The following is a 23445-nucleotide window of genomic DNA, read 5'->3' as shown; positions in this document are numbered from 1 at the left end:
GGCTGGTCATTTAGTGGTTGCAAGCATGGACCTGACAGTCCTGGTTCCTCTCCCACGTCTGCACCATGGCCCCTTGGGCAGATCCTTCCAGCTTTCTTCTGCCTCTGTTTTCTCATCTGAGAAATGGGGATACTATTAGGTTGGACCAACCGAAAGGGCCATTTTTCTAGGAAGCAGTTCGTTGTTGGCAATTGCATGAGGCTCAGCTGGATGAGAGTATTTACCTGGTAGTCTTGCTAAGATAATTAATTAAGCAATACCTAGGGCCTAACATAGGCCTGGAACCAGGTACCACATTAAACTGAGACAGTGATGTTACTCATGGTGAGGTGATGCAGAGGGCCGTGGGCCGGGAGACACAGTCACAGGTGCTTCAGTGCTTAATGAGCACCTACTATGCAGCATCTCCACACACATACTTCAGGGCAAGCATTCTAGGCAGAACTCCTTAACTCTTTCCACTCGCCACCCCCTTTCACCCAAGAAATCTTTTTATGACCTCAGGTATAGAGGTATGTGAAATAGGCTTAGATGCCAAACGTGTACTGATAATAAACCTTACATTTATTTTTAAAAGATGTTTTCACAATTCCCACATTCACTTATGCTATAGCCCACATGGGGTCGTGACCCACACTTTAAGAGACCAGTCTCCAAAGTGGTGGTTTTTAGCCGCCGCCCATGGACTGATGCCAGGCCACAGAAACTTCTTGCCAGGCCTCACAAAAGGTACTGCCACTTAACACGGTGCTGCTTAACCACTGCCAGCCCACAGGTGTGGAAAGGCTGCAAGTCACTGTTCTAGAAGAAGGGCTCATTCCTTGGGGTTCACAGACCCTCCTCAAGCTTCTAAGAGTCTGGGAACATTCCAAAAGAAAATGCTGCCTTTCAGGAGCAGTCCCGTGAATGTTTGCCAAAGCACAGACTCACGGTTTTTGTCAAAGTCTCAAAGTCTCGCCCTGACCCCAGAGGGGTAGACGGAGAGGAGAGGACACACCTGAGTGAAGCCAAACACCCCAGTCAGCCTTGAGTGAGCACCCACCAGATGCTGTGCCCGGGATGAGCTTGAACGGGTCTTATTCTCCTGGAGAAGAGAGGGTAAAATGAGCAGCAGAGTGTTCCAGAAAGGATCAGCAGGGGCCTTGAGTATGTGTATCAGGGAGCCCTGATGAGGGAGGAGAACCAGATGAACATCAGCCTCAGAGAAGCGGGTGTAGAGACAGGGCTGCAGGAGCCCGAGAAGCAAGTCTGGGCCTCCTTCCACGAGAGTCCTCCGGGACTGGCTTCCTCCAGGAGGAAGCATTTGATCCGGACAAAAGAAGGGGAAGGGCCTTCCAGGTGTTGGGAGCACCATGAAGCATGGAAGTAGGAGATGATAGGTGTCTGGGACCTGCGTAAAGACTTCCTTTATGCTGTCGTGGAAAGGAGCAGGACGTGGGCCCTTCATGGGGAGTCTCTGTCCCGTAGGCAGCAGGGACCCTCTGCAGTGTCCCAGGCCAAGGCTTGAGGGCAGGCTCTGGGCACTTAGCAGGCTGCAAAGAGGGGTCCACGTGGGCTGTGAGCGCCTGTTGTGCGTCTCCTTGGTTCTCTGAGCAGCCCCACTCCTGTCCTCCTCCCCTGACTGGACAGGCTGACAGAGCTTCTCCCGGTTCTGTTGGGAGAGAGGCGAAAAGCCAGTTGCCAAGAGCCACGGACCAAGCGCGAGGTCTGACCAAGAAAGGAAGTATCTTTGGGAATCTAATGCCTCAGCTCTGATCTGGGCTGACTTGGAGGAGGAGGACAAGGATCAGAACTGGCTGGATTTCAACCCGGGGGCAATGGCAGCAGTGATTTAAAGTGCCGGTCTTTGTCTAGGAGACCTGCATTCAAATCCTGGGAGAGCCATTTGCTAGCTATGTGGCCTTGGGCAGATTATTTGGCCTCTCTGAACTGTAGTGTCCTCATGTATGAAATGGGAATGATTCCTTCCTCCAACACCATCAGTAAAAGAGGGACTATAATCATATAAAGAGTCTGGCACGGTGTGGGACACAGAGCTAGGGCTCTGTAAGTGGTGTTAGCAATCGTTTTTTCACTCTGTCATCTGGATTCTGCTCAGCTATACAGTGTCTATTACAGATGGCTTTATTCAGTGCCCCATGTCTCATGATGAAAGATCAGAGACGCACACAGTCTTGTATGAAAATTCTTTCTTGCCCCCAACCATGGGCATTTAGGGTTACCTGGGTGCATGTACAGCAACAAGGACTCAACTTATGACCTCCCGCTTACTCTGGGCACTTTCTAGGGCCCTTCTCTCCAGGACTCACAAACAGAACTGTCTACCCCTCAGCACATGTGGCAGCACTAGAGTTTTGAACTCTTTTTTTGGGGGGTGTGAGTGGGGGGGTCACACCCAATGATGCTCAGGCATTCCTCCTGGCTCTGCACTCAGGAATCATGCCTGACATTGCTTGGGAACCATATGGGATGCCAGGGATCAAACCCAGGTCAGACCCGTGCATGGCAAACACCCTACCTGCTGTGCTATTGCTCAAGCCCCAGGTTTTGAACTCTTTTTTTTTTTTTGGTTTTTGGGTCACACCTAGCGATGCACAGGGGTTACTCCTGGCTCTTCACTCAGGAATTACCCCTGGCGGTGCTCAGGGGACCATATGGGATGCTGGGATTAGAACCCGGGTCGGCCGCGTGCAAGGCAAACACCCTACCCACTGTGCTATCGCTCCAGCCCCCAAGTTTTGAACTCTTGACCAGACAAGTGCCTTAAGCCACTGAGCCATCTTCTAGGCCCCATAGTTGATGGCTCATAACCTCTCTTAGGTACTAGGGGTTTTCTGAGACTCCACAAAAAGGTTTTGGGTCAGGGAGCTGGAGAGTAGAGCAGGTAAGGTACTTGTCTTGCATGCAGCAGACCTGGACTCTACCCCCAGCGTGGGTCCCCAAGCACCACCAGGAGTGATTCCTGAGTGCAGAGCCAGGAGTAACCCCTAAGCATCATTGGGTGTGGCCCAAAAGCCAAAAAGGTAAAATAAAATAAAAGCTTTTGATTCCACGGACAAATAGAATTAATCTGACTTGAGTATTCTAATTTTAAAATAGAAAACTCTATACTTGGTATTGGATTCTGGAGAACGTTTGCTGTGGAATAGTGTTTATTCCCATAATTTTTAGGCCCCTTACAAGGAACATGAATTACTTTTCTAATGCCAAAAGGCAATAATAAATGAATTCCTTTCCAGAAAGTTAGCAGACCCCACCTCCCAAATCTACCCTGACACTCTCAGTGGTTAACAGACCCAAATTAAGAAACCCTGACCTAAAGGGTTAGACAGACAGAGAGACAGACAGACAGACAGACAGACAGACAGACAGACAGACAGACACACACACACACACACACACACACACACACACACACACACACACAAAGTCCAAAATAAAGCTAATGCGTCGAAGTGGCCGTGAGCAAACATTTCTATAAAGAGCTGGATAGTAAATGCTTTAGGGTTTGCAGGCCATGCGGTGTCTGTTATAACTGCCGACTCGGACGTGGGAGCCGTAGCTGAACACAGCCACAGGCAACTGAATATGCCTGGCTGTGCTCCAGTAAAACTTTATTACAAACAGGCGTCAGGCCCGTTTGCCAGCCTCTGCATGAGAGGTTCCAATTCCAACCTCCAGCCTCATTCCACTCCTGGAACGTCTGAAATAGGGGCTAGGAGTGGTCTCTATTCCACCCAAGGTCACACAACTGACCAGGGTTCATGGCCACACTCACCAACCAACCAGCCCTCACCGTGGTTGGGTTTCCAGGGAAACTCAGTGCTCGCTGCTCCCTTGAGGGTCTCAGATCCCAGAGAATGTGGGGCACAAGAAGGTCAGTTATGGGGCAGGAAGTGTGCAGGGTGGGCCATCTCTCCCTTCCACCAAAGCATCTTGCTGACCCATTACAAGGGTTGGAATAGGGTTCTCGAACAGCCAGGTTACCTCCTTTCCTCTCTTTTTTGTTTATCTGGGGGGGTCTTCTTGGAGGAAGGTGCCTTTCATTCTGGCCGTGCTCAGGGGAATCATATGCAGTGCTAAGGATTGAACTTGGGCCTCCCACGTGCAAAGAATGCACTTGGCCCACTGAGTCATCTCTCTGGTCCCTATCTCCTTCTCTTTTTACATCAAAAGAGAAAAACCCAACAGAGACCACCAGGAGAACTGGTCAATGGTTGGAAGCTTGCCACAAGTGTGTGTGTGTGTGTGTGTGTGTGTGTGTGTGTGTGTGTGTGTGTGTGTGTGTGTGTGTGTGGTGGCGGTAGGGCGGGGGTGGGATGGGGGTACAAAGGGCAGTTAGGATAGAGAAGGCACCAGTATGATAATAATAGTTAGAAATGATCACTCTGGATAAGAACTGAGTGTTGAAAGTTGCTAAAGGGATATACATGATAAGTTTTCAGTATTGCAAACCGTAATGCCCCAAAGGAAAGGAGAGACGGGGGTTGGGGGGGAGAGAGAGACAGACAGAAAGAGAGACAGAAAAAAAAGAAAGAGAAAGAGAGAAGAGCCTGCCATAGCCTAGTAGCAGGCAGGTGTGGGGGAGGTATAGGAGGGAAACTGGGGACACTGGTGGTAGGAAATGTGCACTGGTGAAGGAACAGGTGTTGGAACATGATATGACTGAGACCCAATCATGACCAACTTTGTAACTGTGTATCTCACTGTGGTTTAAAAAAAATTTGGGGGGATGCTGGAGTGATAGCACAGCGGGTAGGGCATTTGCCTTGCACTCGGCCAACCCGGGTTCAAATCCCAGCATCCCATATGGTCCCCTGAGCACCGCCAGGGGTGATTCCTGAATGCATGAGCCAGGAGTGACCCCTGTGCATTGCTGGGTGTGACCCAAAAAGAAAAAAAAAATTTTTAAAAAAGCTTAGATCAGGAATCAAATTAATATGCCTCACTTCCAACCTCATGCCAATTAGGAAGTAACTTGCAATCCAGAAAGCCTTAAGACTTGGGTAGTTGGGGACCCAGGAGGTGGTCTCAGGAGCTGCAGGTACTCAGATCCTGGTGATTGAGACAGTGCCTGAAGGCCCTGGGGCCTTCCAAAACAAGGGTATATCTAGCAGAAGCTCAAGTACATGGTCTACTGCTTGCTCTTTCTGTATTTCACTTCCAATTCTCTCTCAGCATTCCCACCAACACTGAAAGAGTGTCCCTTTTTCCCCACATCCACGCCAGCACTGGTTGCTTTTGTTCTTTTGAGTGTATGCCAGTCTCTGGTGTGAGATGATATCTCATTGTTGTTTTGACTTGCATCTCCCTGATGACTAGCGATGTGGAGCATTTTTTCATGTGCCTTTTGGCCACTTGGATTTCTTTTTTGAGAAAACTTCTGTTCATTTCTTCTCCCCATTTTTTGATGGGGTTAGAGGTTTTTTTCTTATACAATTCTACTAGTGTCTTGTATATCCTGGATGTTAATCCCTTATCAGATGGGTATTGGGTAAATATTCTTTCCCATTCTATGGGCTTTTTCTGTATTTTGGTCACTGTTTCTTTTGAAGTGCAGAAGCTTCTTAGTTTGATGTAGTCCCATTTGTTTATGTTTGCTCCAACTTGGATTTGATCCCTGCACCCCATAATATCCCCCCGAGTCTGTCAGGAGTGATCCCTGAATGCAGAGCCAGGAATAAGCCAAGTATGACCCAAAATAATAATTAAAAAAATCAAACCAAAAAAAAACCAGCCTACCTCTCCTCTTATCCTATATTTTTTTATTTTATTGTATTTTATTTGCTTTTTGAGTCACACCCTGTGATGCACAGGGGTTACTCCTGGCTCTGCACCCAGGAATTACTCCTGGTGGTGCTCAGGGCACCATATGGGATGCTAGGAATTGAACCTAGGTTGGCCGTGTGCAAGGCAAACACCCTACCCACTGTGCTATCGCTCCAGCCCCTCCTCTTATCCTTTAATCCTTTCGTGATTCACCCCAATGGCTATTGCTAATCAATTCCAACAGCCTTCCACTTTCCTAAAGCCAATCCTCATCAATTCCAGTTGCACAGGCTAAAGTCAATGTGCTGCCCCTCCTCAAGCTCTCTTTTCCTCTCCCCTTCTACTCAGCTCACTGGCCCCTCTGCTTACCCATCCCAGAGGGATCAAGTGACTTGCAGGGGGTTGCCCGGCTCTTCAGGGAGCCTCACGTGCAAGTCTTTTCCTCAGTAGAGGGACTGGCTTGCCTTTCCATTTATCCACATTATGAGTCTGTGCATGTGACCGAGCCCGGTCTTATCCTCTAGTGACGCCAGGAATGAAGATCTACATTGACCCTTTCACCTATGAAGACCCCAATGAGGCTGTCCGGGAATTTGCCAAGGAAATTGACATCTCCTGCGTCAAAATTGAGCAGGTGATCGGAGCAGGTAGGTGGCTGAGGGCCTCCCAGGTACCAGGGCATCAACCACGGTGGAGAAAAGTGGAAAAAAACTACCTTAGTGTATCCTTGTGGGACAGAGGCTAGGATTCGGGACAGGAGTTTACAGGAATCTTCCAAGGTCTAATGGTTCCAAACGATTCAACGGTCATCCAGAAAATTCACCTCATTGAATCATGAGAAAACTGAGAGATGGGACTGGGAAGAACTTAGACTGAGCTAGGCTGTGCTTTGTCCTTTTTCCTGCCGTTTCCCAGAAGAATCCCAGATTCCTCTTCCCATCTCCCTATGCTCCCCTAAATCCTCACTTCGTGTCTAGCCAGACACTCTAGGACGGCCATCGAAGGCTTACTTTTCTCCCCACCTGTGGCTGAGACGCCTCCAAGTGGGATCCATCTCTGAAAAGCTCCTGGAGGTCTCAGAAATTGAGGTTCCAGGAAACAAGGGAGTGGCACTTCTATCTGGCCAGTGACATCCTGTCTGTCATGGTGTGTCCGTTCCAGGGGAGTTCGGCGAGGTATGCAGTGGCCACCTAAAGCTGCCCGGCAAGAGAGAGATCTTTGTGGCCATCAAGACCCTCAAGTCGGGCTACACAGAGAAGCAGCGCCGGGACTTCCTGAGCGAGGCCTCCATCATGGGCCAGTTTGACCACCCCAACGTCATCCATCTGGAGGGCGTGGTCACCAAGAGCTCACCCGTGATGATCATCACCGAGTTCATGGAGAACGGCTCCTTGGATTCCTTCCTTCGGGTAGGGGAAGCCAAGAGTATCAGGGCCCGGGCTCAGGGCAGGAAACGGGGCTGCTTCCTACTGTCCAAGCTGGAAGGGGTCTTGGCTGAAGGTCCAGGTCAGGACTGGGTTGTTTGCTGCCACTTTCCCTTACCCATGACAGCCACAGTCACTTTCCCTTATCCATGACAGCCACAGCTAATCAGTGCCAGCTTCCTCTCCCACTAAGCCCAGGGGCAAGTCTCAGAACCTTTCTGCATCCAAGAAAGCACAAGCAAGCCGTCAGAGCTGGCCTACAAACTGGAATCCCTTGTGATGCATGCTCTTAGCCAGTCTTCCACTATGCACGAGAGAAAGTTGAGGGAGAGGGGCTGGAGCAATAGCACAGCGGGTAGGGCGTTTGCCTCCCATGCAGCTGACCCGGGTTCAATTCCCAGCATCCCATATGGTCCCCTGAGCACCGCACAGGGTAATTCCTGAGTGCAGAGCCAGGAATAACCGCTGTGCATCGCCAGGTGTGACCCAAAAAGAAGAAAAGAAAGAAAGAAAGAAAGAAAGAAAGAAAGAAAGAAAGAAAGAAAGAAAGAAAGAAAGAAAGAAAGAAAGAAAGAAAGAAAGAAAGAAAGAAAGAAAGAAAGAAAGAAAGAAAGAAAGAAAGAAAGAAAAAGAAAGTTGAGGGAGAGGCAGAGTTTCCCCAGGATCATCCTGAAGGTCGAGGCAAGGACTCCTGGTCTATAATCCAGAATTGGTATCTGACTTGGATTTCCCTAACACAAGCTAGGGCAGGAGTCAGAGGGCATTCAGAGCACAAGACCATGACAAAAACATTTCAAGGCCTTCCAGGAGATCACAGCCAACCAGGCAGACAAGCACTCTGCCTACATAGGTATCAGAGACATGCCACTAGGCTGATGCCATTAACATATAGTGCCCAGTGTATACCAGGTACCTTCCACACATGCACCTTCTGTTGAACTCAGTCCTGTGAAATGGGTGTCAGGTGTCCCCATTCTCACTCTTGGAGGAGGTAACAGAAACTCCAAGAGGTGAAGTGATTTGTCCAAAATTGCACAGCCAACAGGGGGCAGAGCCAGTCAAAACAGCTGTATCTGGGCCAGAACAATTGTACAGTGGGAAAGGCATTTGCCTTGCACACGGCCAACCCAGGTTCAATCCCTGGTATCCCATGGGTCCCCCAAGCTCTGCCAGGAGTAATTCCTGAGCACAGAGCCAGGGTTATACCCTGAGGACCACCAGGTGTGGCCCCCAAACAAATAGCAGCATCAAAAGCCCCGCTGTGTCTGCTCCAAAGCCCCCTGTTCTCTCCACCACCACCCATTGGCCTCAAGTGGGTCTCTCTCAGGCCCCTGACCGTCATCCAGGTCCTTCCCACAATGCTCCCGTGTCTGCAGAGGGCAAAGTCCAACTCGGGTCCCTCATCCAGGGAAAGGCTCAGCTCAGAATTCTGCTTTCCATTTACTCTGTGCTCCCCCACCCCCACCCCCAACTCCTCCCCTAGCAAAACGATGGGCAGTTCACCGTCATCCAGCTGGTGGGCATGCTGCGGGGCATTGCGGCGGGCATGAAGTACCTGGCGGACATGAACTACGTGCACCGAGACCTGGCCGCCCGCAACATCCTGGTCAACAGCAACCTGGTGTGCAAGGTCTCAGACTTCGGGCTGTCCCGCTTCCTAGAGGATGACACCTCCGACCCCACCTACACCAGTGCCCTGGTAAGGGGGAGGCCGGAGCCCCACGGCAGGGGGACCCGTCTCTGTGCTGGGCCCTGGAGGTACAGAGACTTCAGCCACAGCTTCTGACCCTGGGGAGCTCAGGCTGGCAGGGTCACAGGGCCACCTGGAGTGACAGGGGCCTGGGCTCGGGAGCCTGGGGAGCCAGAGGGAGGCTGTGAGAAGCGGGAGCATCTCAGCTGGAAGCTGACGGGCCCATTGGGCTTGGGAGATGCCATGATCTCAGGGCACGGTGTGACTGGGTCAAGGAAAGGTCAAGGGAAGGTGTTGGCAGTAATGCAGGAGAGAGGGGTGTGAATGGACTTGGGGGACCCTTGAGCGCCCCCAGCTCAGGCCTCGCCCGTGAAATCAGTCAGTGGGGGCCCACAGGGCCTGCCCTCTGAATGCTCAGTCAAGCAGAAGCAGACGAGGTGGTATTGCTTGGCATGCAGCTCTGCGGAGAGATGCCTCCGTGGTGGGCTAGTGGGCACCCGAAGGAAGAAAGAGTGGGATGGCCTGAGAGGGTCCAGATGGGGTGGGGGTCCTGAGCGCACTGGGGTGGAGGGAGTACGTTGTACCCAGGGGGAGATTAGCATGTGGGTGCTCAGAGGTCTAAAGCAGCAACATGGGGGGGATGAGGTGTCCCAGGACACGGTCAGGGAGACTGGGAACAGAGGCCAGACAGGTCAGCCTCGAAGCCACAAGTCCTCCTCATTCTGTTCTCTAGGGTGGGAAGATCCCTATCCGCTGGACAGCCCCAGAAGCCATCCAGTACCGGAAGTTCACCTCAGCCAGCGACGTATGGAGCTACGGGATCGTCATGTGGGAGGTCATGTCCTACGGGGAGCGGCCCTACTGGGACATGACCAATCAGGACGTGAGTCTCCATGGTGATGGGCAGGGTTTGGGGTCAGGGGTCGAGAATGCACCGGGGAACAGGAACAAGGCATCAAATCCTAGGCTGGGGCAACTTCCAGCCCCGTTAGCTGAGCCAAACATCAGCCAACTCTGCATAACCAGGGAAATCCACCCCTTACACCCCAACAACCTCTGCTTTGTCCAAAAATAGGCTCATCTCCCAAGTGCACTGGCCTTGGGCCCATCCTGAATGAGAGCATGTGTCTCTCAGGTGTTTACCACCTGCTGGGGGCCAAGACGCTAATTCTGGGGTGCAGCTGCAGTTATGACCTAGAGATGGTAGGTGAGGACCGCCGGACAGCAGGGCAGGACTGTCCCAGTGGGCTGCCCAGGACAGACGGACTCATACAGTGCTGGAGTCAAGACACCAGTGCTTCCACTGGCTGTGCCAGAGTCCAGAGATGGGGTGAGAATGGGGTGACGTTGGTCAGCGGTGGAGAGGAACATTGGCCAGAAACATACGGTATGATTCAGTAATGGGGTGCGTGAAAGTCAACCCAAGGAATCGTGATTTGCAACCCAGTAGAATATGGCAGAACTTAAAGAAAAAGCTTGAAGAGGGGCAGAGTGATAAAATAGAGGTGTAGTACTTGCATCCCTCCAAGCCTCATTCTAACCCTCCCATACGGCCTATGACTTTCTGGCACTACCAGGGGTCACACACAGCTGAACACAGAGCCAGGATTAGCCCCTGAGCACTGCTGTGTATGGCCCCAAGCCCCACTCCTTGTCCCCATGTCCCCTCTTAAAAAAAAAAAAAGAGAAAAAAAGATCTTGAGCAGCAGGTGACACCCAGCCGCCAGGGCAGACTGAGGTCACAGATAGGGAGAACCCAGTGAGCCCATCCCTGGGGGTGACCAGGGGGAAGTAGTGGCAATTACCATGGCAGCCATTACCAGAGCTGACCTGCAGTGCATGGGGGGGAGAAAGGGCCGGCCCGAGGGCACACGGTCTGACACAAGCCGCCCAAGCCCAGCCCCCGTGTTGTTTCCAGGTCATCAACGCCATAGAGCAGGACTACCGGCTGCCACCGCCCATGGACTGTCCAAGCGCCCTGCACCAGCTCATGCTGGACTGCTGGCAGAAGGATCGCAACCACAGGCCCAAGTTCGGCCAGATTGTCAACACACTCGACAAGATGATCCGCAACCCCAACAGCCTCAAAGCCATGGCGCCTCTCTCATCGGGGTACGGTCACCCCAGGCCCACCCGTCCAGACTCTGTTTCCCTCTGACGCGGCTCTACCCTGGCCGCCTCTTCCCTCCCGGGCCCTCCCACCCACCCACCACAGCTGCTGTGCCCCAGCAGACACTCCCGTTGTAGTGGGGCTCAGAAATGCACTGGTGTTCGCCTGGGGGTGCAGAGGACCCAGGGCAGCCACTTGAGGAAGGGAAGAAGAAGCGTCTTCTGCGTGGTTGTGCAGACACCTTCCAGAGCACTCTCAGAGAGGGCTCGGGGTCCGCAGGCATGGGGCCTGAGAGGTAGGACAGCGCTTGAGGCACTTGCCTAGAATGTGGAGAGCCCCCACTCCATCCCCAGCGCCACATACTGTCCCCTGAACACCACCAGAAGCAAGCCCTGAGCACAGCCAGATGTAGCCCAAATACACATTTCTCCCCCCCCTACACACACACACACACACACATACACACACACACACACACACACACACACACACACACACACACACACACAAGCACCAAACAATGGCAGGACCAAGGTCAAGGGAAAAAAATGATCAGAATCTTGGTTGGTGAATAGATTTCCTCCCATGCTCCCCCTTACTCAAACCTGGACCCTCTAACCTGTCTTTGCATCCACCTCAATTCATACACACACACGCACACATGCACACACGCACACGCTTGCTTCCATGCAGTCCTCCCCACATGAATGCCTATGCACACAGTCCTTGGCTTTTGCCCACATACACACCTTCTTGCCTGCACTCAGAGGTGCTATTATATCCTCACCCCACACACGAGCCCCCCATCTGGCCAGCTCCAGTAGACTAACATCAGCTCCAGTCAGCCCCTCCGTTGGCTTTCTCCCCCAGGCTGCAGCCACGTGGCCTTGGTGGGGCAGTTGTCACAGCCCAGCTCCTACCCTGCACATTACCTCCTCAGGCCCCCCTGTCATGCCCGATCATGGCAGGGTGTCCAGCCTCAGCCCTCAAGTTTGGGGCTGGCTGTGTCCCAAGGCTGTCTGGCTCAGGCTCCTCTCCTGCCAAGTTCCGGAGGTCGGAGACCGTCACGTTTGCCTGTCCCTGCTGCCCTCACAGCGGCCCTGCAGTGCCCACTCCTGTCAGTCCAGACACAAGGCTCATCTCACGCTTCACCATCCTAGAAGCTGCTCCCGTGTGCGGCCCCAGGCTCTGCACTGTGGAGACGCAGCCCACATGGTCCCGTCTGTAGGCACAAGTAGGGCAGGCCTTTGGGGGAGGATGAGTGCAGGGTCCAGCGGTGAGACGAGCCATGGCCCCTCCTCACCCCTACCCCCCTGAGGTATAAGGGGAATCAGCAGCAAGGAGATGACTCCTCACCCTGGCCTCACCTCTTGGGAGCCCTAAGACTTTCCAGGGAGCCCCTAGTGGAGGTCCTCCACACACACACTCTTCTCCCGTGCCCCCACAGATGTGTGTGCAGTTCTGGGGAGTCTCAGGTACATGCACACGCATGTTTACTGAGATGAACCTGCAGGCCTGCAGGGGTGCCTGTGCCCTCTCGGACCTCAGCCCCATGCCAGCAGGTGCCCTGACCATCTCCATTGCCCACCCCTCCCCCTGTCCAGGATCAACCTGCCCCTGCTGGACCGCACGATCCCCGACTATACCAGCTTTAACACGGTGGACGAATGGCTGGAGGCCATCAAGATGGGGCAGTACAAGGACAGCTTCGCCAGCGCCGGCTTCACCTCCTTCGATGTCGTGTCACAGATGATGATGGAGTAAGCCCGGCCGCCCCATCCCGCCTGCCCTCCACCACCACCAAGAGGGGGGAAGGATGGACTAGAGACTGGTCCAGCTCGGAACCTAAAAGCAAAGTGGCCATTGTTGAGGTGCCCTTCGTACTGACGCCCCCAGCAGCCTCCTGCCTGAGGGACCTTGGGCAAATCTCAGGGACTCCTTCCAGCCTCTTCTTTCTTCTGTTAACTGGCAGTTGTTAGGAGCATCTGGGGAGAGAGGGAGAGGGTGTGTGGATACAAGCTTGTTTCCATTGAAAAGATGAGAGTACCAATGGCACATGGATTCCCAGTCAAGTGCTCCTAGCACAGACTCAATGTCATGCACAGTACCTGTCCCCTCCTGTTGCCTTTTTCCTGCTCTCTTGCAGTACACTCCACCACCACCACCACCACCACCGTCCCAGAGAAACCCTGGCAGGACCATCTGGCTCAGAGTCCCCTTTGCCCCCACATTCCCTAACACATGCTTCTCTCCCGCAGGGACATTCTCCGTGTCGGGGTCACGTTGGCCGGCCACCAGAAAAAAATCCTGAACAGCATCCAGGTGATGCGGGCACAGATGAACCAGATCCAGTCGGTGGAGGTTTGACGCTCGCCTGCCTCAGCTCACCTCTTCCTCCAGGCCCACCCCACCCCCCCATGCGCCAGCCTCCCTGGTTCTCCGTCCACCGCAGGGTCCGCCGCCCTCCAGGAGGCCACGGGCCACAGGAAGAACCCAGCGGTGTGCCTGGCTCGCCACGTCACTAAGAACCCGTGCAACTCGGACGATGGGAAAGCAAGGAACGGGGGTGCGAGCAAACAGGTCCTGGGAGGGGCAGGGGAGGCGAGGAACAGTTTTCAAAGAGGATTCTCATAAGGAAAGTGATTCTTGTTCTTGGGGAGGAAAAGGGCTCGGGAGATCCATGCGGCTTGTCCAGAGACCAAACGCAGTTTCTCTCCAGCTCCCCCCGGGAAGGTGGCCTGCTCAGAGCCCGGGAAACACTTTCAGGAAAACCTGTTTCAATGGGAGCGACAGGGGCCACCTTCTCGCCTGTCTCCCAACTGCTCTCATGGATCTCACCAGCCGCCACGTGCCAGAGCGACACCCCAGGGACCCCTCTGGGCAGATCTGTTCTTGCGGCCGCAAAGCGTTCAGAAGAATTTTTCTCCTGAGAGATTTTTGGACCCTCCAACAAGAAAGACGTGTTTCTCCTGCCAGCTCTGGGGGGCTGGGGTCCTGGGAACCCCTGAAAGCCCACGTTCCCCAGGGTCTGCAGCAACACACACGTGTGCATGTACAGCATCATGTGCACAGCCCGCCAGCGCCCCCGGGATCCGGCCACGTGACTGCCACCAGCTCCTGCTGCCACTGAGGAGGGCACACGCTCCGTGTCCCGGTTTGTCACAGCGAGTCGTGGACTCGGGGATTTGGGTCGGGTGGATCTGGCTCCGGGGGGGTTGTTGGTTTTTTTTTTTTTAAATGACAATGAAGTGACTTTGACATTTCCTACCTTTCAAGGACTTGCTCCTTCTCCAGGAAGAAGGTGCTTTCTGCTTACTGACTTAGGCAATACACCAAGGGCGAGGTTTTATATGCACATTGCTGGATTTTTATATGATTTTCATGGACCCCCCCCTTCTCTTTTACTCCCCCCACCACATAGAGTGCCCACCTGCTGCCAGGCCCCACCAAAGCCAACTGTCATGGGGCCCTCAGGGCTATTCAGAGTCGGGGTGAGACCTGGGCAGAGCCACGGCAGAGGGGGCCCAGCCCAGGATGGACAGAAAGAGACGGGGGTGTTTTCTGAGGCTGCCAGGCCCAGGTCTCTACTCTCCTCTGGCCGTCATGGACCCAGTCCTTCCCGGGCTTCTGAGCACCCTTCGGGTGACCAGACCCCCGTTGGGCAACTGGGAGCCTAACTCGGGCTGGGTCAGCGGCCGGGACCAGATCATTCACTGTGAATCCCAGTCCTCCGAGCACCCCCTCCGACGGTGTGCAGGCCAACTCCCACCCTCCCCCGGGGAGAGAGCGTGCCATCTCCCCCACCTTCTCCCCTCCGCCAGGCCTCTGCCGGGGTCTGAAAGCCTTGCCACGGGAGAGGCATCAGCCGGGGGCCCTGGCCCAACACCCTCCTCTGAGCAAAGGCAGACACTGTGCACGGAACGACGGCTGGCGAACCCAGTGGAAATAAATGCTTTAGTTAAAAGCCGCCCCTGTGCTGTGGGAGTTCAGAGACGCCCTGGGCACCCGCTCCGTGGCCCAGGCTGCTCTCTTAAGGGATGAGTCCCCAGCACAGAGAGACAGGCGTGGCTCAGAGCTGGCTTCTCTGCCCGCTCCTCATGGAGAGCCCTGCAGGGCCTTGCCCGGGGAGCACGCAGTTCTCCTGGACCAGGGAAGGGGTCCATATTTCAGGTATGAGGGAGAGTGAGGGGCACGGCTACCCAGAGACCCCCCCCAGCCCCTGGGACGCCCACCTTCTGGTGCTCACGCATCTGCCGTGCGTCCCAGTCCTCCTTCTGTACAGTCTGCGCGCCTTGGCGGGAGGCGGCAGCAGGGGCGCGAAGGAGGTGGGGTCTGGCTGTGCAAGGGAGGCCTAATGCTGTCTCAGGACCTCTTCCTTCCTTTGTCCAGGGGAGGCTGGCCGGCAGGAGAGCACTGGGCTGCAGGAGGCCAGCTGAAGGGTCTGCCTGGGGCACATCCTGCCTGCACCACCAGGCTTCTGTCACTCACCTGTTTTCCAGAGCTCGAGATGGATGGGGAAGGAAGGGATTAAAGGGGAGCTTGGGCCCCCAGAGGGGACAGTTGAATGAGCCACAAGGAGAGACTTGGCAAGAATCCCACAGACTGGCCAGCCGTGGCCAAGCCACCCCAAAGATGCCCAGCACGGGTGGCAGCTGTCCCGGCACACAAGGTCACCTTCTGGAGGGAGCTGCCCTGATGCTCTTTAGATTAACTCTGTCCCCCAGCCCCCCCCCCACCTCCAGCCTGCCCCCACTGCCCTGCCCTCCCCCCCCCCCGCAGGAGGCTGGCACTCAGTGCTTCCTGTCAGATGGTTTCCTGCCCTAAGCCGCTGGGCTGCTTCTCTAGCCAGAGCGTCTGCCTGTCCACCTCCCAGGCCGCGTCCCCAGTGGGCCTGGGCCTTCGTGGGCCCATATCTCAGAGCGAGGAGCCCTCTGTCTCCACTTCAGGGTAACAGACGTCACTGTGACTGCCCCGGGCTGCCGGCAGGTGCTCCCTCTCCCCCCTCGCCCGAGCGGCTCCCCCACCCACTTCTTGCCGGCTTCTCGGCGGGGAGTGGCAGGCCACGGTGCCAAGCGTCTTCCATTGACTGCCCGCTCGCCCGGGCACACGGCTCCAAGCCCCCCGCTGCCTGGTTACTAATCCTTTCCTGGCTCATCCTCTCCCCCCAGTGCCAGCCTCCACCTGCCCAGTCGTGTGAGAGGCGCTTCCGGCTGCCCAGCACAGTTGGTGCTGGAGGGGACAGAGCTGCCGTGGAAACATGGGCTGGAGCACCGTGGAAATGGGCACCAGCTGCTCAGGGCGGGTGTGGCGAGCAGGCTGGGGGACAGGGAGTGCACCGTGCCCCTGTACCCATTGCCCTGTCAATGGGTTTTTGTTCCTGCCCTGCGGGCCTGAGTATCAGACAGGGAATGATGCTCCAAATCTCTCCCTGCTTCTGAGGATGACGAGGGTCTCAGGGCTGGACCAGAAGGCCACCGGGTATGGGACAAGGTAGAGAGGGCTACTGGGGCCACTTCCAGGACTCTGGGCAGTGGCTATTTTCTAACCAGCATGGGGTGCTGCTCACACAGCCTCAGTCCCACTTCTTGCATCATTTACGGTTGGTCCCAATCTCTGCTGGAGTCTCTGCCACCTGCTTGTGTGCAGCCACAAGCCTTGCACCCCTCTCAGATGGGAGCTCCACTCCAGAAATTCCTCACACCCAGCTGGAGCCCAGGAGGCCCCAGACCACTGCCCACCCCAGTGCTAGACCCCTTTAGTTCCAAGACTGGAAGCGTCTGATCAGAAAGGTCACGTGGACACCTGTCAAGTGCAGGCTATGGGATGATGCTAGGGAAACGCTTCCTTTGCTGCTGGGGAAGGAGGGGGCAGCCTTGAGGCTGCCCTGGACCTCAGATGTGGGTCTGGATGAATCTCTTCCTCCTCACTGGGCCACCCTCTCCTCCGTGTGAGATCAGAGGAGTGGACGAGGTGAGCAGGTGTGTAGGGAGCGTTGTCCACTGCCATCTGGGAGGAGGGGCTCTTTCCTTCCCTCCATCAGGCTCAGGGAGGCAAAGCGGGACTGTACAGCCAGGATGGGGCCAAGTAGCATCGGGGTGTCCACACTCAAGTAGATGACAGGACGCAACGGGTGTCTCAGGCCAGTGGGTAAGGAAAGGGAGGTCCTGCCGGGCTGGAGGGGAACAAGGAGCAGCGGGTTGAGGAGACAACAAAGTGGAGAGAAAGGCGGATGGTCAAATGGTACCAAAGATGCAGGGGCCGACGGGGCAGGGTGTGTGAGGAGGTGGGACAGCTTGAGGGTTAGATGCGAAGTGGGCTGCAGCCACAGCGGGGTCTTTAAAAGAGCAACAGAGTGGGCACTGGGCTGCAGGAGGCGGAGTCAGAGTGGCCACCCCCCCCGGGGGGCCCTTCCTCCCGCTCCTATGGGAGGAAGGGCCCCCTCACTGGAGTCTGCCTCTACCCATCCTCAGCCACTGACGCAGATAATCCAAAGAGTCATTTCAGCCACCCAGAACAGCGGGGCGGGATTCTGTGCTTACCTGATTCCATCCCCTTCTCCTCTCAGTAGATGGTGGGGGTGGAGGTGGGGGGAGGGCAAGCGGTGCCCTGAGGAGGCAGGGCCCAGTGCTGGGTGAGCAGGGGTAGGGGGAGAGGAGGCCTGAAAGCCCAGGGGAGAGCCCCCAGACCTACTGGAAAGAGTTTGGGAGACTTGGGATGCCGAGACCACCCAAGTGGTGCTAGAGACACTGTCTCCCCCACCCAGGACACATGCTCGAACACCCCCTCCAGTCTGCACCAAACTGAGGGTGTTTTTATGTGACTCCCAGGAACCGCCTTGGCCTCTGTGCTGCAGGCAGGCTCAGGGATGCTCCTGGAGACTGGCCTCAGGAGGGGGCTCTCAGACTAGTCCGAAACTCCCCACATGGGAGTCCTAGGGGCAGCCACCCCACAGGACCGTGGAGGAAACACACGCTCAGGCTCTCTGCCTCAGCCAGCCGCGCCTGCCTTCCCCGCCCCACCCAGGACATTGCAAACATGTCTTCTTGGCCCACCTGTATGAGACTAGAGTGGGGTGTTCGGTGCATTGGTCCTGGGCACCAGGCCTGCCCCTAGGTCCAGCCCCAGAGTCTCCATTTACTTCACACCCTTCCCGGAGGGTCCTGGGACACTGAGAGAAGCTTGTGGCCCCTCGCTCAGGGCTCACTCTGCCCTGACAGCTGCAGAGCGAGTGGCTGGCGGAAACAGGAATTAGGGAAAAGCCAGGATGTGGCCAGATCAGATGCCCAAACAGACATGGATTAGAACCCAGGAAAGAGGAGTGAGGACTGGCCTGGGGGGCTTGGGGGGGGGGCGCTCATCCCAAGCGAGTTCTCAGGAACTGAAGAGCCCTCCAGACCTAGAGTGTGTCTGAGTTTAGCCTCGCAGCTTGTAGGCTGCCCCTGGAATGCTGACTCAGCGAGCTGTAGCAGGAACTGAATCCTTCAGAGGGGTCCAGGAGCTCACCCCAAAAACCCCCCATCCAAGGTGACAATGCAGGTCTGTTTGCTCAACACCTGGTCAGGTGAATCAGGCAGAAGCTGGTGGGATGGGGGCTTTTCCAGCTGAGCCTAGAGCATCATGACCCCTTCCCCACCTCCTACCCAGTCTGAGATAGGATTTCTTTCCCTGGAGCAGGGACAGGAGTAATGGTCTGACCACAGGGGGCTCTGAGCATGCAGGGGTGAGCGGGAAGGGGGAGGTCAGAGCCAGAACCACATACTCTCAGGGCTTCCTGCTGAGAACACTAGAGTTCAGGATTCAAACATTCCATAGGTAAAAGGAGTCTGAGTTTGCAAAAACCTCATAACTGCAAGATTCCAGCAGGAGGGTCTCGGGGTTCCCAGATTCCATCCCTATAGGGTTCCATGCTGCTAATTCTTGAGACATCAAGTCCCATTGTTCACCTGTGGTCCCCAAACCAGCAGGCCCAAACAGTGACAAAGCACAAAGAGAAAAAATGCAAGAGGGAGGAGGGATGTCGAGAGACACAGCTGGAAACACAGTTTCCCGGCCCCGCCCCCAACCCAGCCGAGATGGAGCTGGGGAGGGTACAGGACCGTCTGGGTGTGAGGTCACATTTCCCTCCCTGGACAGGGCAGGGGGATGCAGTGATAGAGTGGCCTCATTCCTGATCTTTCTGGGTGTCGAGGCGGGTGGGGTTCCTGGCCTTGCCAATCAGACCACAGTTCCCACTGGCTAGCGGATGGGTCAGCTCAGCTCAGGAGCCAAGGAGAGGCCTGTGGAAACTGGCTCAATTTGGGGAAGGTCTCATCAGGGATTGCCCCCACCCCCAGCCAGGACGCTGCTCCAGGACCAGGGATTTTCTGCTGACAAGTTCTCAGGCCTACCAGTCTTCTGCTGAGGACCCATCTGAAGGCAGACAAAGGCCGGGATTGGTGTGATGCCCACCCCATGCCCTGTTCCTTCCCTCTGTGGCCACAGAGGCCCTACCTGCTTCCTAGATCCATCCAGGGAAGTGCCGCTGAACCGGGAGCCGTCACTGCCTGCTCTCCCTCCATGGCTGGGACCCCCAGAGGGGGGATGTGGGGGAGGCCCACCATCAGGCATCCGAGGCTGGCCCAGGGCAGGAGGGAGGGACCCTCATTCGAAACCAGCCTCCTTTGTCTCCAGAGAAGAGCAATTTCTGGAGTGCTCCTCCCACCCAAATCCGAATCATAGCTGCTATTTCTTGAGTGCCAACAATATGCCAGGTGCCGCACTTAACTTTTTATACACAGTGTCAAGCGTACCCCTACCCCAGTCCCCACCTCTATGACAGGGATGCTTCCTCTCCCCACGCCACAGGCCAGGGGACCAGAGGTGCGGCGAGTGGCTTTCTGGAGCCACGCAGCCAGCAGCTGGCTGAGCCCTGCATCTGCTCCCCTGATCACGTGCTGCTGCCCACCGTCCCCCGCGTCCCTCTCCATGGTCACTGTCAGAGCCTCTGCCTGTCAAACTCCAGACCCCTTGAGGGGGCTGGCTCTGCTGGGGGCACTCACCCCCCACCCCGTTTGCCTGTGACCTCCTGCAAGCACCTGATCCCCTCCTAGGTGCCCTCTCCAGCTGGCGCTGTGCCAGGGTTTCTGTAAACCCCGATTTCCTCTGGTCATAGATACAGGCCTCCCTGACCGGGACAGACAGGGAGACGGGGAATGACCTGGCTCGGGTTCTGATGGCTGTGGGCCACACCTGGCTCCTCTGCACCTGGCCCACCGCTGTGACCAAGGAAATCTCACCAGCTGTGTCCACGAGCATCCCGACCCTGTTACTCCAATGCCTTTGTAGGAGTATTTTTAGCAAAACTTTTTTTTTTCCAAAATAAATGTGAATTGTAAAAATCATTGCTTGGATTCAATATTTTTCCCTCCAACAGTCTCCTGGAGATCAAAGTGTACTTAGAGGTCCTCTACCAGGTTCTGGAGAATGACTGGGAGATTTTCCGGTCTAAGGAGGGAACCAGGGTTAGGGTAGGGTGGAGGGAGTGTCGGGTTTTAATACCTCTGCTGCTGCTTCCCTTCACTTTGCTGTTGTGATCCGGGGGTCGAACACATGCTTGGGGGTGGTGCCTGCACACAGGCCACAGTCCTCACGGGGTCTGGTAAAGCTTCTGGTGCCGGGGATCACAGATGGTGGAGCTGCTGGGACTGTGCTCAGTACATGCAGGTGGGCCTAGACGGCAACCCTCGGGCCAGAGAGCTAGTACAGCAGGCGGGGCGCTTGCCTTGCACATAACTCACTTCAGTTCAATCTCCAGCACTGCCCAAGGGGCACTGAGTCCCCTTCCAGAGTGATCCCTGAGTGAAGAGCCAGGAATAAGCCCTGTGTACCACCATGTGTGGCCCAAAACAAAAACAGGGGCCAGAGCAATAGTTCAAAGGGTTTGCCTTGCCAACCCAGGGTGGGTTTTTTTTTTTTAAATCTTTTTGGGTTAATCACAGGTGCATTGTGAGCCACACACAAAAAATCCCGGAGATGCACAGGGGTTACTCCTGGCTCCGCACTCAGGAATTACTCCTGGGATGCTGGGGATCGAACCCAAGTCGGCCGCATGCAAGGCAAATGCCCTATCTGCTGCACTATCGCTCCAGCCTACCAACCCAGGTTTTATCCCTGGCTTCTCTGAGCACTGCCAGGAGTAAGTCCTGAGCATAGCCAGATATAGCCCAAAAGCAAAAAAAAAAAAAAAAAAAAAAAATCTGAATGAATAGATGCCCTTGGGCCCACCCATATTGCTTTCACAAGCACAAAGAAACATGTTTCTATAGAACCTTGAACAAGGAGTATAGAACAACAGGGTAAGAGCACAGAGCCACAGACAAAAGATAGATCAAATCCTGTCTGCCACTAATGCTAGGTAACAGAAGGTTGCTTCACCTCCCTGAGTCTCAATGTCATCAACTAGCAAATGAAGACTGGCTATTTGCTGAACAAATGTTTACTGACGGCCCTCAGATGCTGGGAATACAGCAATGTACATTACAGATAAAAATGCTTGTCCACCGCGCTCAGGGATAGCTTAGTGGTCAAATGCCCTGTCTCGAAAGCATACAACCAGTGAGGCTCCAAGTTTCACCCCTGGCAACTCCTCCCTTACCTAGTACAATCCCAGAGGTTCTGTTTTTTGGGATCCTCAGTGTTGCTACAAGTGTACAATCTTTAGAACAAGACAGGTGCATTGTGAGCCCCACAACAAAACGTGTGCACCCAGAAAGCACCATAACTACCTCTTTAGGATTCTCTTGTCAATTCTGAAATAACAATAAGGGCAAGAGAGAAATTAAATAAATATATATATATATTAGAGTTTATAAACACTTATCCAGGGGCCAGAAAGATGCTTCAGTGGGCTGTAGAACATGCTTTGTGTGCAGGTGTCCGGAGTTCAATCCTTAGCACCACTTGGTCAATGACCCCTAAGCACAGAGCCAGGAGTAAGTCCTGAGCACCACTGGGTGTGGCCCAAAACCAAAACCAAAATAAATGATTGAGGGACTGGAGTGATAGGATAGGGTTTATGGAGCATGCTTTGCACACAGCCAATTCTGCTTCGATCTTGGAGGCCCCCCCCACACACACACCACCAGTAGTAGCTCCAAAGGGCTTATACCTCATCACACTGAACCACTGGCCAGAGAGAGAGAGAGTGCAAATGGCTAGACACATGCTCTGCAGGCGGGAGGCCTGGGTTTGATCCCTGGCAGCGCACATGGTCCCCAGAGCACAGCCAGGAAGAACTCCCACAGAGCCAGGAGCCACACCTGACCACTACCTGGTGTGGCCCGCAAAAGACAGCAGAGCCATGTTGCACTGAAAGTGACAGCAAGGTGGGACCCTGAGCTGTGCAGAGGCCTGAGGGTAGTAGTGAGAGGACTCTGTGGTGACCTGAGACTACAGCCAGAGCACCTAACAGCCGCCCTCTCACAAGACTGCGCAATGAATTTGTGGTGGACACGTGGTTAACAGGGGTCCAGCAGATAGCCTGGCGCATATCAACTCAGTGTCCCTCATTTCCTTTTTGTTCCTCAGAGCAGCCAGCCTCTGGGAGGCAGATGGAAGGAGGGAGGATTTCCTTCCATGGAGCCACTCTGCCCCCTGGGGGTAGGGGCTGGTAATGGGCCAGAGCTGAGCCCCAGAGTTCCACCAACAAAGTCTGATGGGGCTAAAGAATGTGTCACTTCCTCCCCGCCCCCTGTGCTTCCCAGCTTGGCTGACTCAGTGGGGGGCAGGGGGGCAGTCAGTTAGAGGGCTGGGGGGATGGTGGGATGGTGAGGATGGGGGAGTGGTGGCTAGAAATAGAGCCATCAAGCAGGAAGCAAAGGGTGGAATAAAGATTTTTCCAATTATCTGTTAGCCTAGATACTATCTCTAAGACTCATTACTTAAAAAATCAGTGTCCCACTCTGTTACTAACACAGTAGAGATAAGGACCAGGAGGTCTGCCCCACAGCTTGGAAACTGGCCTCACATGCTGGGGGGTAAAGGCAGCTGAGATAGAGAAGGGAACACCAAGTAGAAGATGTTGGGAGGACCCATTCAGGTTGAAAGATGCGTGCCGAAAGTAGACTATAGACCGAACATGAAGGCCACTCAATACCTCTATTGCAAACTACAACACCCTAAAGGAGAGAGAACAAAAGGGAATGCCCTGCCACAGAGGCAGGGTGGGGTAGTGGAGGATGGGGTGGGAGTGGTGGGAGGGATACTGGGAACACTGGTGGAGGAGAATGGGCACTGGTGGAGGGATGGGTAAATGATCACTGTTTACCTATGCAAACACGAAAGTTCATAAGATTGTAACTGTACCTCATGGTGATTCACTAATAAAAAAAAATTTAATCAGTGTTATCTTCCAGGTAAGTGGGATACAGAAGAAAAATTACATGATGTAAAGTTATCAGTAAAAATTTACCAAA

The 23445-nt window shown here is 54.7% G+C and overlaps 1 protein-coding gene across 7 annotated transcripts in view; it reads left to right on the top strand.

The window, feature by feature from the left end:
• The window catches only part of EPHB2 (EPH receptor B2), a 206339-nt gene extending 186900 nt beyond the window's left edge, over positions 1 to 19439 (top strand). For all 7 annotated transcript variants that reach the window (XM_055139251.1, XM_055139246.1, XM_055139250.1 and 4 more), the window contains 7 exons: positions 6294 to 6416; positions 6931 to 7178; positions 8677 to 8892; positions 9617 to 9766; positions 10802 to 10995; positions 12598 to 12753; positions 13252 to 19439. In XM_055139251.1, the coding sequence (XP_054995226.1) occupies positions 6294 to 6416; positions 6931 to 7178; positions 8677 to 8892; positions 9617 to 9766; positions 10802 to 10995; positions 12598 to 12753; positions 13252 to 13360 (1196 nt within the window). In that variant the 3' untranslated portion in view covers positions 13361 to 19439. The remainder of the gene's footprint in view (positions 1 to 6293; positions 6417 to 6930; positions 7179 to 8676; positions 8893 to 9616; positions 9767 to 10801; positions 10996 to 12597; positions 12754 to 13251) is intronic.
• The last annotated feature ends 4006 nt before the right edge of the window (positions 19440 to 23445 follow it).

Source organism: Sorex araneus, chromosome 5, assembly GCF_027595985.1.
Source record: "Sorex araneus isolate mSorAra2 chromosome 5, mSorAra2.pri, whole genome shotgun sequence".
Classification (NCBI taxonomy): domain Eukaryota; kingdom Metazoa; phylum Chordata; class Mammalia; order Eulipotyphla; family Soricidae; genus Sorex; species Sorex araneus.
The sequence above is the reverse complement of the archived record's forward strand: the minus strand, read 5'-3'. Positions and strand labels throughout refer to the sequence as shown.